The 13,955-nt window shown below is 38.5% G+C and overlaps 1 protein-coding gene across 1 annotated transcript in view; it reads right to left on the minus strand.

Annotated features, from left to right (window-relative positions):
- Positions 1 to 13,955, minus strand: part of TSBP1 (testis expressed basic protein 1) — an 81,056-nt gene that overhangs the window by 43,911 nt on the left and 23,190 nt on the right. The window contains exons 10-14 of the mRNA XM_030802820.1: positions 5,984 to 6,022; positions 5,381 to 5,401; positions 3,028 to 3,048; positions 2,335 to 2,355; positions 1,859 to 1,879 (exon numbers count right to left, since the gene is read on the minus strand). Coding sequence (XP_030658680.1) covers positions 1,859 to 1,879; positions 2,335 to 2,355; positions 3,028 to 3,048; positions 5,381 to 5,401; positions 5,984 to 6,022 — 123 coding nt within the window. The remainder of the gene's footprint in view (positions 1 to 1,858; positions 1,880 to 2,334; positions 2,356 to 3,027; positions 3,049 to 5,380; positions 5,402 to 5,983; positions 6,023 to 13,955) is intronic.

Consider the following 13,955-nt stretch of genomic DNA (forward strand, 5'->3'; position numbering starts at 1 on the left):
TATGTGGACACCTGCATAGATCATGGCGAGTACTACTCCCACAGCAGAGGGATAGCTGATAATGCCCTTGCTGGCAAGCTGTGCTTCCTGCCTTAGGTCCTACTGAGTAGACTGTTCCCAGATGAGAGCTATGGTAATCTTGTAAGTCTGCATGGTTAATTGAATCTAAAAAGACCATATCCTCACCCAGTGGGCATTGCAGTTAATAATCCTTCACTTCAGTGTCACTCAGAATGAGAAATATCCAAGTTTTGATCAATAATCCTTGAACTTTTAACTCTGAATTTTTTTTTCCTGTGTAAAACACCTGGAAGATGGCTTTCCAGATCTGGATACCCTTGGCTATGAGCAGTAAACCAGTTACACATTTAGATATTATGCTAACTTAATAGTTGCTTTGCCTGTATCTACAAATATGTATCTTTGATTCTGAAGTAGAACTCTTAGGATACCTGCCCTCTTACATAAGTTACTAAATCCTTGGATAGGTGATCACTTCAAAATTTTGTTTCTTCAGTTTTTCTCTATTTTCTTCCTCCCTTTCCGTTTCAATTTGTGACTTTTTGTACCTTTATTTTTATTCTCTTTCTCAACATACTCATTTCTCTTCTTTATTCTCTTATGTGCCAATTCACTTACTCTTTCTACTTCCCATTTTCTTCCTATTTTTATGCTTTTTAAATTTTCTCCTATTTATCTCGCTCTAAACTGCATCTTCATTCTTTATCTGTTACTATTTGTGTTACTCATTCTCTCACCTTATCTCCTCTAGGCCTTTACTACCCTTTAATCTCAATATTAGAAGTTCATTTTATTCATTGTTAATAACCTGTTATAACACCCAAAAATGATAGTGGAAAGAATGAAGAGTTAGTAAAACTTCAGTCTTAATTTTATTAACTAACCCATCCTCTTATTTTTTTGAGAAATGACTCCTGACCCTCAGTTTCCTCATCTCTAAATATGGGTATAATAACTGCCTTACCCATTGCCATTTGAATGTTGTTTAGATGCAACAAAGTAATGTACACGAGTGTTAAAAAAACAGTAGTAGACATTATAGGGATGATCAAAGAATGTGACTAGGTTGCTAAAAGTTGCTGAAAATAGAGCCTAACTCTTCTGGAGGGAACTTTTCAGGGCAATTAGAAAGGAAAGGAAGGCCGGGCACGGTGGCTCACGCCTGTAATCCCAACACTTTGGGAGGCTGAGGCGAGCAGATCACGAGGTCAGGAGATCGAGACCATCCTGGCTAACAGAGTGAAACCCCATCTCTACTAAGAATACAAAAAAATTAGCCGGGCCTAGTGGTGGGTGCCTGTAGTTCCAGCTACTCGGGAGGCTGAGACAGGAGAATGGCATGAACCTAGGAGGTGGGGCTTGCAGTGAGTAGAGATCGTGCCACTGCACTCCAGCCTGGATGACAGAGTGAGACTCCATCTCAAAAAAAAAAAAAAAAAAAAAAAAGAAAGGAAACTTAAAATTTGCATTATTTTACAAAGTGAAGATAATCTAATAATGGAAAAATTATTTGCATGGAAAGCAAAGCAGGAAGTTTAGGTGCTGGGTTCTAAGTCTTTATTAAGTATTGGCTCTACAGAGCTAGATTATATGCTAAAGTGGAAACAGCTTAGGACCATCTCTAGCGGGATATTTTTCACTTTGCATTTCAGCTTCATAGTTAATATATTTTTATTGCAGAACCTGGATGAGTCCAATCTGGAGTATTGGGTGAGATTATGAGGTGGCAGAAGGACTTGATCCTTGAGTCCTTGGGCATGAATAATTGAAATAAAAATAGATTGATGTTCTAAGTAAAGTACCAAAAGGCATTATAATTGAGAATCAGATGACTTACCAATGGTTTTTTGAGACAGCTCTAAAAAAAAAAGAGAGAAAAGAAATCAGCAGCTATATATATATTTTATATATACTTTTTATTTATATACTTTCATTTGTATACTTTCCGTAGTAGGAATCTGCATCACTATTGTCAAGTTCAGCTGCAGTTGAGTAGTAGAAGTGGTGACTTTCTTTCTATGGCAAACTAGTGCATATAAGGGCCTCCTCATCTAAAAATCCCTTGTGTGATGCTGAGAAGCCACTGGAAATCTGCAAGGGTTCATTCTCCACTTTGTAGTTTTTTTTTATTGGTGAAGTGTACATTCACAGAGCTAATCATGACTTACTGAAATGCTAGGTTGAAGAAAAATAAGGGTTGAAGAAAATGTGAACTCCAAACCCTTGAAATCCCTACATGGAAACCAGGTAGCAATCCCTAAGATACTGCAGGAAAGTAAAATGCTCACTGTGAGAATCAGACAGCAAACTTACTGATAGGTCCTGTAGCTCCGGCTGTGAGAGAGAAAGAGGGAGAAAGAAAAAGATATCAGTATGCTTCACCACTGTGAAGGAAATTCCCATTTCCCAACACTCACTCTAGGGAGTATCATAAATAGAAACAACGGGAAGATCAAGAGTTGCTTGTATGGCGAGCCTCAGGCAGGCTCCCTGTTGCACAATATAAGGGATGTACAGGAATGGAGGCCTCCTCCTGCTTTCAGTGATGGTTGAAAATCTTCAGAGGATTGGGAAAGACTCACTCCATATTAATCTGTTATGCCTCTATTTTTCTTCTTACATTTTCTTGCCCCTTACCCCTAGTTTCCTTAGAGACATGGTTTATTTGAAAGGTGTACCTTCCCTTGCTGATGGATCATAAGAGGGCTGTTTTGGCTTATATTTTTAAGTGTTAGCCTGTGAGATTTCTTAACATTTCGTGCATGGCCTCTTTGGAAACTATGTAATAGGAATGCCAGGGGAGTTGAGAAAAACAGTGTTAAAAAAGCAAGTCACCCCTAAACCTCAGCATCACACAATATACCCATTAGCAAACCTGCATATGCACCACCTGAATCTAAAATAAAAGTTGAAATTATTTAAAAAAATGCAGGGCAGATCAGGCCCCAAGACCTTGTAGGTCAGATATCAAAAGGACCAGAGTGGAAAAACAAACTTGATACTTACGAATAGGGGCTGTGAATTGCACTGAAATACAAAAAGGAGGAAAGTGTGGTTTGATATTAACAGAATTTTCATTTTACCAGTATTGTTTCTAAAGAAACTATGAAGCAATTCAACCAGAGGAGAACAACTACTGTGGGACTGCAGATAATCTTAGCCTGGAAGCTGCATAACCCTCCTGCCAGATCAAATCATTCAGCATCCATCTTAAATGAGAAATTTAAGTAACTAAAAATAATAAATATAAATAATTAAAATACAATTTTAAACATGAATTATTTGGCTTTCCCTTGTCCTAAACTCAGTAACAATTCAGGATATTGTGTCTGATTGATTGGGCATCAGAAGGTGTCAGAAGATTTGAATACAATTAAGAAGTATGAGTGAGAAATCCTGCAGGGGTAGAAATGGTAACAGTTAGGATGTGGAGAGGACCCCATATCCTACAGTTGGCCAAAGAACGTTAGAGAAACAGAAAAGGAACTCACTTATAGGTCTAATAGTTCGAGCTAAAATATGGAAAAAACAAAATAGAACTAATGAGAAAATACTGTTTGCATTAAAGTTCTTTCTGGGAAAACATCACAAATGTAGACACCAGGAGCAAAATTTCCACTTCAGCGGAGGAATAAATAAAGTTTATAAATGCTTCTTTCTTCGTCTTGGAGGACCCCAGTTACTGCTGGAATCTGCCAGCTGGAACTGTGGGGACGCACATTTGGTCAGGCAGGGTTCCTTCCCCTTTCCCGACGGGTGTCCTGCTTGTATCTCAGGAGATTACACAGGCCATTGCCTGTCTTCCAGCTGGCTAATTTGAACTTGCTTAGCTAGAATCTATAGCCTCATCTGAAGGAGACGGTGGGAACTGCTGTCTCTGTAGTGATTTTGGCCCTTATTCAACAGAGTAACTTGGCCTGCCATGTACGATGGAATAGAAACTGCTAGGTTGACTTAAGACATTTATAGGTATGAGTAGTGGGCAAAGGAATTGAGACACTAGACCCACATACTTGTTAATAATGCAGTAACAGTCTTCTTCCTTATGACCACACACACACACACACACACACACACCCCACCACACCTCTCTACACCTCATAGGCTATAAGTGATCCTCTCACCTTGGCGTCCCAAAGCGCTGGGATTACATGTATGAGCCACTGTGCTTGGCCTAATATGTGCTTTTATGATACCTACCCAGTATTTGCTCTCAAAGTTTGACTTCATTATTTTAATAATGTTTCATTTGTGTAAATACTCCAAGAGGAGTAGACACAGGATGTGATATACCATGAGCTTTAATTATCAAATCACTTTTTTTCTCCTTCCGTCAGAGTTAGTCCTGTCTCAGGGGCTCAAGCTCTGAACATCCTCAAAAATGAAGGATAGAAATATGTTAAGAAGTGAATTAAACCCTGATGAGTTTAATCTTTCTTGTCTTTGGCTTTAAGGTCACTCTTGGTGTGGGGAATCTGCAGGGCTGGAAAAGCTGGTTAAATTTGGACCAAGTGCATTCATCTTTTTATTTCCTCTCTCAGGGCAGAGAATTAAAATCCTGTAGAGCAATGGTTCTTAAACTTTGGTATGCACGCAAATCACCCGGGGATCTTATTAAAATGCAAAGTCTGATTTAGTAGGTTGGGGGTGGGCAATAGGCTGAGATTCTGCATATCTAAAACTCCAGGGTGATGTTGATGCAGGTCCTCGGACCCACTTTAAGCATCAAGGCCATAAAGGGCTGGTAAAATCTCAGATCATATAAAAGTCATTGTTTCCATTTACCATTTTTTTTCCCTTTTAAATCAACTTCCTCTCACTTATCCCTTATTCTCTATTCCCAACCAGTGCTTCTTCCAGAGATATATGCTACAGTTTCATTTAAAATTCTATCTGGATACTTCTTTCAGATTTATTGTTTATTCATAACAGGGGATATACATCCCACAGAAACATCAGTGACAGTCTGGGATGCTCGGTCAGTTAGCTGGGACTCACTGCATGTCACTGAAATTTTCTTGGTGGGTCTTAAGTAGAATGCCCACCGTCAAGCCTCTTTCTTTGAGTGTTACTGGGTTTTCTCACAGGGGAATCTTTCTTCCTTTCACTTGACCATTTTTTGTTCTTAACTCTTTTCCCTTTGCTGTTGAATCTCAAGATTTTGGAAAAGTTAAAGGTAATAGTACTTTCTTACAGAGGCACCCCAGTTTATTAAGATAAGAATAGGGAATAAAGAAGGGGAAAGGAATGGACAATTTATGAAAGAAATAAAAAAATCTAGGAATATGAATGTCTTACATATTCTAACAGTTTAGTAAAGCAAAGCACATGAGAATTAAAGGGCAGAAAAAGAACTTACTAATGGCTCCTGCAGTTCTGGCTAAAATACAAACAAAAAAGGTGAGTTTGGAGAGAGCATGACTCAAGGGTCAAGCATTTACTACATATTTGATTTACGTGGAAAGGCAGCAAGAAGGTAAGTAGGCATTTTCCTTTTCTCCTTAGGAGACTGTTAAAATAATACTCCCTGCAGTTATTTTTCTTATTCTTAATTTTCATTATCTTCCTGCTGTCAAATCCTTCTAAAGGTTATAGATAATTTTCCCTGGCCCCAGAATCTTTTTCACAATTTCATTAATTAATCTAGTTTTTATTATAAGAATTTCCACTTTGCTAAAGGAAAAAGTTAATCAGTCACTTAGAGGATCTTGAAACCAGCCTCACATTCCTCACACTGGTAAAAGAAAGAGAGAACAGTAAAATTGCAAGTTTTTCTCCTTTCTTCCATCTTTATGTGCCTTCTCACCACCCTCCCCATTCCTCTGGTAGCAGGCACGTTATAGAAAATCAAAATCATTACACATGGTATGCATGTATCAAAATATCACATGTATCCCATAAATTTGTACAATTATTAGGTGTCAGTAAAAAAAGGACTGAGTTGTATATATGGGAAACTTACATGGAGGTTCTTCAGTTGTTTTTAAACATTTTATACTACCTATAATAAAAATTGAAAAGTGTAATATTACTTAGATTTAGACTTTCAGAAGGCATGGAGATAGACAATCCCATTCCCTCTTCCCCCTCCCCAGGTGTGGTATAAACAGTCTTGAGGTTAAAAACCTGAGTCCCAGTTTTGCTATTCTGTAGCTCTGTGATTTTGGGCAAATCACTAAATGTTTTGAACATTAATTTTCTCATCTCTAAAACAGAAGTTGTGTCCGCTGTCTTACTTATTTTGTGAAATTGCAGTGAAAAATCAGGAGTAATAACAGAAGGGAAAGCTGAAAAGTTGTATTAGAAATGTTATGGAAAGAAATATTCAGTAACTATAAATGAATGAAACACTTCGGCAAAGTAGTAAGCTACTATATTTTACTTTTTTCTGCTTTAATTTTTCCTCTTACTTCTGACTGTCATTTGGAAAGTTCTGAGTCCTGACAACAAAGCATTATAGTGTCCACTTAATTGTGTTTTTATTTTTGATTTATTAATTTGTGTTATTTTAATCCTTTAAATAACCCTATCTTCTTGTGTACCTTAGTACCTTAATTATATCATTTTAATCTCTGTTGCTTCTGTTGAGAAATAACCAATCATATTTTAAGATGTTGAAAAATTTGCAGTTTTTTTCTCTTAAAATAATTGAATAATTTGTTTCCTTCTTTGTGTATAGTTATTTTTCGCTTATTTGTTACTTTGCTGTTTTGGGGAGGGAAATAGTGGCTTTCCCCAGAAATGACAGGATCTGCCCTCAGCATTTGGGAAGAGATGTCTGTTTTTCTATGTGGTATTTTAGGCCATCAATCACTGAACTGTCAGTTTCTTGAGAAGGTGAAGCCACTCCTACCACCAAATAAAGATAATTTTAAAAGGACAGTTTTCATATACTTAAGATTTTTTAAGATTTAAGATATTAACCTATGTTAGGAGTGATAAGTATACTTGAGTTATGCATATTTAATTTTGATCAATTATTAATGACTATCTGGAGATGAGAAGAATTTTAGGATACATGTGGGCTGAGCAGGAAAGAGAATCATGATCAATTACTGATTTCTGCCATAGGCAAAGGCATGAGCAGAAATGTAACACAGGTCATATACATTCCATTCTTGACCTAAAGTAATATGGAATAATGAGGAGAAAGGAATTTTTCTTTCTTTTTTTTGAGACAATCTCTCTCTGTCACCCAGACTGGAGTGCAGTGGCACAGTCTCAGCTCACTGCAACCTTCGCCTCCTGGGTTCAAGTCATTCTTGTGCCTCAGCCTCCTGAGTAGCTGGGATTACAGGCGTGTGCCACCACGCCCGGCTAATTTTTGTATTTTTAGTAGAGATGGGGTTTTGCCACGTTGGCCAGGCTGGTCTCAAACTCCTGGCCTTGAATGATCCCCTCACCTCAGCCTCCCAAAGTGCTGGGATTACAGGCGTGAGCCTCCATACTGGGCCAAGAAAGGAAATTCTTGAACTGAGTATTTTGTGGCGTTTCCCAGCTGAAGACAAATAAGCAGGGCAGTGGAAGGTATTTACCTGTTGCCTTACAGAGTGCAGAAGAAGATAAAAAAACTTACGATGTACATATCCTGCCAAAATACTGAATATTGTGTGTTTTGGATTAAGGACACTGTCTCCGTGGATATTCTTCCTAATGGGAGCATCAGAGTTAGTTCTTTTAGAAAGTACCACATTTTCCATACCAGACAGAATTCCTGATTTTCTCTGTCGGGATCACAAACTCAGTTGCATTAAGCGGCTCAGCAGGTCTCATGGTTGTGAATCTGCTAGTTATAAGGGATAGAGATGGTGAAAAGTACATGCCCTACCCAGAGGCATTCAAATTCAAAATTTAAAATAATGCCGTCCTGGCCAAACAAAACACATCTACAGGTGGCACTGGGCTAGTGTTGGCTAATTTGGGAGCTCTATTTTCAGATAAGAAGAGATGATTTAAGTGAGCACCATCTATACTTCAACAACAGTGCAGTTTGAGATCAGCATCATATGGTTTGTGGCCTGAGTTGGGATAGGCAAGTGAATCCCTTCCTTTTCGTTATTTTAAGGATAGGTATTGGTTGGATCACATTTAATTAAAACTTGTGAGTAATAAACTTGTTCAGATTGTGAAGCATCTGGAAGTTTTGATACCTTTTAGAAAAAATAATGAAATATGATATATTTAATTCCATCTTTGAACAAGAAACAACTTTGCTAGTAGGAAATGTGACCCTAATATGCAACCACAAATGTAATAGTCAGTATGAGAACTTTTGTAGGAAAAGCACATAGATCAGAAAAAAAACCCTGTCCAGCCAGGATTATCTGTTTTGGATTTTTTGCTGATTTCCTCACTTCCCTGCTCCTCATTCCTGTCACAGTCTTCCCTTCATTTAGAAAATGTGTTCATTTTTTTTTTTTTGACAATTCAAATCAGTTCCAGAAGGTTTATTTAAACTTTACCTCTTTGGTTTTCCTCCCTTCTCCATTCATTTTTTCCAGCTTCCCTCACTTCTCTGTTCTTTTTTTCTTTTTTTTTTGAGATGGAGTCTCACTCTGTCACCCAGGCTGGAGGGCAGTGTTGCGATTCCAGCTCACTGCAACCTCCTCTCCCGGGTTCAAGCAATTCTCCTGCCTCAGCCTCCCGAGTAGCTGGAATTACAGGCACGCACCACCAGGCCCAGCTAATTTTGTATTTTTGGTAGAGATGGGGTTTCACCAGGCTGGTCTCGAACTCCTGATCTCAGGTGATCCACCTGCCTCAGCCTCCTAAAGTGTCATGATTACAGGTGTGAGCCATGGTGCCCAGCCTCTTCTCTGTTCTTGTATTTGATTAATTTTCAACTGGTTGTTGAAATTAATTATGTAACTGACTTGAAATTTTAATGAGAGATTAAATAACTTGCCTATGTTCAAACAAATAGTAAGTAGGGAGCTGGGATACAACCCCAGTTAGCCTGGCTCTAGAGTCTGCATGCTTAACTGCTAAGCAATAGTCCTCTGTAAATTGAAAATAATTAACAAGCAAATTTATTTTAAAAGTGATTTTTTAGTAGGTCTTATTAATCTCAATTCATGGAGAAATAGTGCATAGTTCAGATAAGAAGTGAGCAATAACTTTTTCCTAAGCCTACAGTTAGAATGAACAGCATAATTTCCTCCCTTGAAGGTAGGCTGTGATTAGAGAGGGACATAGTCAAGGGAGGATCTGTTTGAGATGGAAGAAAATCAAACCTGTTCTATACCTTAAGGAGAAGCAGTTAAAGGAAGGAAAATATTTAAAGATGTAGAAGAGAGAAGCAATGACTTCTGAAGAAATAAGGGGGTGAGAGGATGTGGTCAAAGGCAAGAATGAAATAATTTGCTTAAGCAAGGTGAGAGGTCTCATTGTCTTAGAGAGGGGGAAAGGTGAGAAAGGTGGGCATGATCCAGTTAAGATGGCTAATGAAGGACAAGGTGAAGAATTATGAGTCTTAAGCCCTGTCACCCTGACATAGCAGGAAACAGGAAATAGTTAAGACAGAGAGAAGTCCTCTGCCTAGTATAGGAGCCCAACAACACCAGAGTTTGAAACAGGAAGATAAACTTACTCATGGATCCTCGAGGTAAAGCTAAAGAACAATAACAATTATTCAAGTCAGTCTAAAGTTTCAGTAATCCATCAATTTCCCAAAACTCTTCCCAGAAATCGTGTCCTCTCTCAGGTTATTAGACTTTCCATTCCCCTGTAGGTAGGCTCATAAAGTGTGGTCCCATGGATCGGACCTAATGGAAAGTTTCTAATGGAAACTTATTAGACTTTCCATTCCCCTGTAGGTAGGCTCATAAAGTGGCCACACTTGAAAGTGGTCCCATGTCTTTTCCCCCTTAGACACTATGCAGGAGTGAAAGTTTCAGGGGAATATTCAGCTTTACTCTATTTCCAATATTCTGATTTCATTCACCGCCTTTCTCCTGTCTTTTCCGTTTCTCCCTCCCTCTTTCTTTCATCTTTTCAATTTGGAGAGTCTTCTTTCCCTAGTGTGATAGCCTCAAGAACCAAAGAAAGGCAATGTTACAAAGGTTCTAGTTTTATAAGAAAAGAAAACCGAGATTGAGAAAGGGAAGGGCTGTGCCTGAGTATGCAAAAAATTAAAGGCAGTTTTAGCTTCCAGTTTGCTTGACTTTAAGTTCAGCACGTTTTCCTTCATATTCTTTACAATTTTCTCTTCTTTCTGAATATTCCTTAAATTTTTTTTTCTTTAACATACTGACCATCTTCCCTCTCCAGCATTTTTTTTTTCTGTTCTTTTTGTTCAGCTCTAAAATGTTTGTCTTGTAAAATAAACTAAATTCTAGGGCAAGGCTTGTAGAAGGTTTAATGATATTAACTTTGATAGTAATTTGTACAAGCTACCATAGAATGAACCCTCACTATATTCAGTGGAGAAAATCTGGGCATTAGTCTTATTTGTCTTACATTGACTGTTAAGTGACTATGCAAAGTTTGATAATTCTAACCATCTTTTGGAACTGCATTTAACTGATCTATGACAGGGTTTAATAATTTTTCTTCTGCTCAACTTTTATGATTCAATGAGACTAAATTCACAAACTAAAGCCCTGTGTTCTTGGGCCTTTTAGCCTTAGGGTAAGTTTTGGTAGGAGAAGCAAAAAGGCTGACTTTCTAGAAACAGGGCCTGCTTAGAAAGAGGCAAATAAGGAGGACAAGATCCCTAGACAAACAAGGGTTTATGGTACTGAAACAACCAAGAACTTGCTCAGTTCCCTTGTAAATTGTGCTAGATACCCGCATCTCTAAGTGCACGTCAATTGCTTAAAAGCATCAGCGTTAATCCCCCTTTGAAAAGAAGATCAGAAAAAAAATCCCTCACACTACCCTCCCCAGGGAGTATCAAATCCTCTATGCCAGCTGTAGTGTGATTTTTTCATGGATTGTTTAGGCATCTTATACTTTGGTGGTGTGGTCAAGGCCCAGAATGACATGTTAGACTGACGATGAGCAGAGAAGGTGATTCCCTTTTCCTTTTCTTCTCAGCCTTTGTAAAGGTTGAAACTGTTAAGGGAACTCGGAAGACCTTAGTTTTTGTTTGTTTGTTTGTTTGTTTGTTTGGGGAACAGGGTTTCACTCTGCTGCCAGGTTGAAGATCAGTGGTTGTCATAGCTCACTATAACCTCTCACTACTGGGCTCAAGTGATCCTCCCACCTCAGCCTCCCGTGTAGCTAGGACTACAGGCATGCCACCATGCTCTACTAATTCTTTTAATTGTTTTGTAGAGACAGAGCCTCACTATGTTGTCCAGGCTGGTCTTGAGTTCCTGGCCTCCAGGATCCTCCTACTTCGGCCTCCCAAAGTGCTGGGATTACAGGTGTAAGCCACCATGCTTGGCCCTTAGTCTTTTTTTTTTTTTTTTCTTTTTCCTCTACTTGCTTTGAGGAGTTGGAGGACCTTAGTCTTGATTAAACTTTCCTTAGTTTTCCTGTGTACTCCCTTCTTATTATCTGTTTGCTCTAATTTCCCTTTCCTAAATTGAGAAATAGAAAATAAACTGAAATATGGTTCCTGGAGTTGGCACTGAGGAATAATAATAAAAATCCACATCAGTCTGAGTTAATTGGTTTATAAAGTATATAATTCTCACTGAAATCATTTTAGAAAGGGGACCATTGATTAGGTCTCAGTAAGTACAATGGGCCATCAACTACTAGAATGCTTGGGTTTGAATCCTTGTTCCTCTACTTACTAGCTGTGTTACTCTGCCTGTTTTTTTTTTATGCCTAAGTTTATTCATTTTAAAAATAGGATTTATAATAATATCTACTTTCTAGGATTATTATGAAGAAAAAGTGTTTAGGACAGAGCCTGGAGCATAATGCTCAACACATATTATTATATCATCATTTCAGATTGCAATCCTTATCTGTTTATACATGTATAGGTAAGGGACCACAGCCTCCTCTATCTTGGGCACTACGCTAGTTCAAGATTTTCAAGGAAATAATAGGATCAAGTCCTTTGAGGTTCCGGTTTGAGAGGCCCTTTCTCAAGTTACCACAGTCCAGTGAATTGCCTATGAGACTTATCTCTCAAGAGGGCCTCATCCATTCTGTAGGACCACGCATCATCTTGAGCTTCAGGGATGAATAGCTTCCTGGTGGCCCTATGCATCTTTCAGTTAAATATATAACTAATTACTCATCATCCTTTGAGATTAATCCCAAAATGTGTCATATCCTCATTTAATTTACTCACCATCCGAAGACAATCCTCATCTTAAGGATGCTTATTATCATAATGCTTTTTATAATTGCTAATTGGATGTTCCTTCCACCTCTCCTTACTCCCTTAAACACACCATGCTGTCTGAAATTCATATCAGCAAATTTTCCTATATCTTTAACTTCTCCAAATGTTTTCTTCACCATCTTGCTTTAATGTGCCTGACTGTCTTTTAAAAATACTGTATCTCAAGGCTGGGTGTGGTGTCTCATGCCTGTAACCCCAGCAATTTGGGAAGCCAGGGAGGGCAAATCACTTGAGGCCAGGAGTTCAAGACCAGCCTGGGCAAGATGGCAATACCCTGTCTCTACTAAAAATACAAAAATTAGCCGGGTATGGTGGCACACTTCTGTAATCCCAGCTGCTTGGGTGGCTGAGGCACAAGAATCGCTTGAGCCCAGAAAGTGGAGTTGCAGTGAGCCGACGTTGCACCCTGCACTCCAGCCTGGGTAACAGAATGAGATTCTATCTCAATTTTTTTTTAATACTGTATCTCAGATGTTGCTCAAAGCATACAAAATTTCAGTTAGACAGAAGGAATACTTTCAGGAGATCTATTGTACAACATGGTGATCATAGCTAATAATGTGTTATACTTGACATTTGCTAAGAGAGTAGATTTTAAGTGTTCTCATCACAAAAAGTATGTGAGGAAATGGATATGTTAACAGCTTGATTTAGTCATTCTACAATGTATACATATATCAATGCATTATGTTGTATAAGATAAATATATACAATTTTGTCAATTAAAAATGATAACATTTTTAAAAAACCATGTCTCTTACAGCCCTCTTAGTGATTTTTTTTTTTTTTTTGAGACAGGGTCTCACTCTGTCACCCAGGCCGGAGTGCAGTGGCGTAATCACAATTCACCCTAGCCTTGACCTCTTGGGCTCAAGCGATCCTCCTACCTCAGCCTTCCAAGTAGCTGGGACCACAGGCGCACACCACCATGCCGGCTAATTTTTTATTCATTGTAGAGACAGGGTCTCACTCTGTTGTTGAGGCTGTGATGTCTGGTTTTTTGTTTGTTTGTTTGTTTCCTTGTTTTTTAGAAAAAATCCATACCCATATACATGCCTGAATGTAAATAAATGTCATTTTTGCTCGCCATTGCTGTTTCCAAACAATGTCTTCTCTAGTAGAAACTCCTGTTGTCTTTGAAGCACAGATGAGACTTTACTCTGTACCTCTCTCCTTCTTGCCATCATAAATAAGTATGATGGTCATTCTCTCCCATTTCATTCTCTACCAGAAGCCAGGGTTGCTTTTTTAAAGCATAAATGTGGCTTTATCCCTTCCTTGATGAAAACAGTGGCTTATTGTGGTGCTCAGAATTGTTCTCCATATTTTATTCTAAAAGACTTTTTGTGATCTGGCCTCTCCCTACCTTTCAAACTCCTCCACCATCTTTCACAACTGGCCTTCCTGCAATCTCTCATACATGCTACTCTTCTTCCCCTCTCAGGAACTTGGTGTTCTTTCTGCCTGAGATACTCTTCCTTAAGATCCTCATGTGGCTGCCACCTTTTCGCCATTCAGAGTCAGTTCAGATATCTCCTCAGGGAAGTTTCTTCTAATCTCCTAGCTAAAGGCCTTCACTTCTTGGTCTTGCTCTATCATATTATCTTAATTTGTTTTCTCCGTAGAA

This window comes from Nomascus leucogenys, chromosome 22a (genome assembly GCF_006542625.1).
Source record: "Nomascus leucogenys isolate Asia chromosome 22a, Asia_NLE_v1, whole genome shotgun sequence".
Taxonomy (NCBI): Eukaryota; Metazoa; Chordata; class Mammalia; order Primates; family Hylobatidae; genus Nomascus; species Nomascus leucogenys.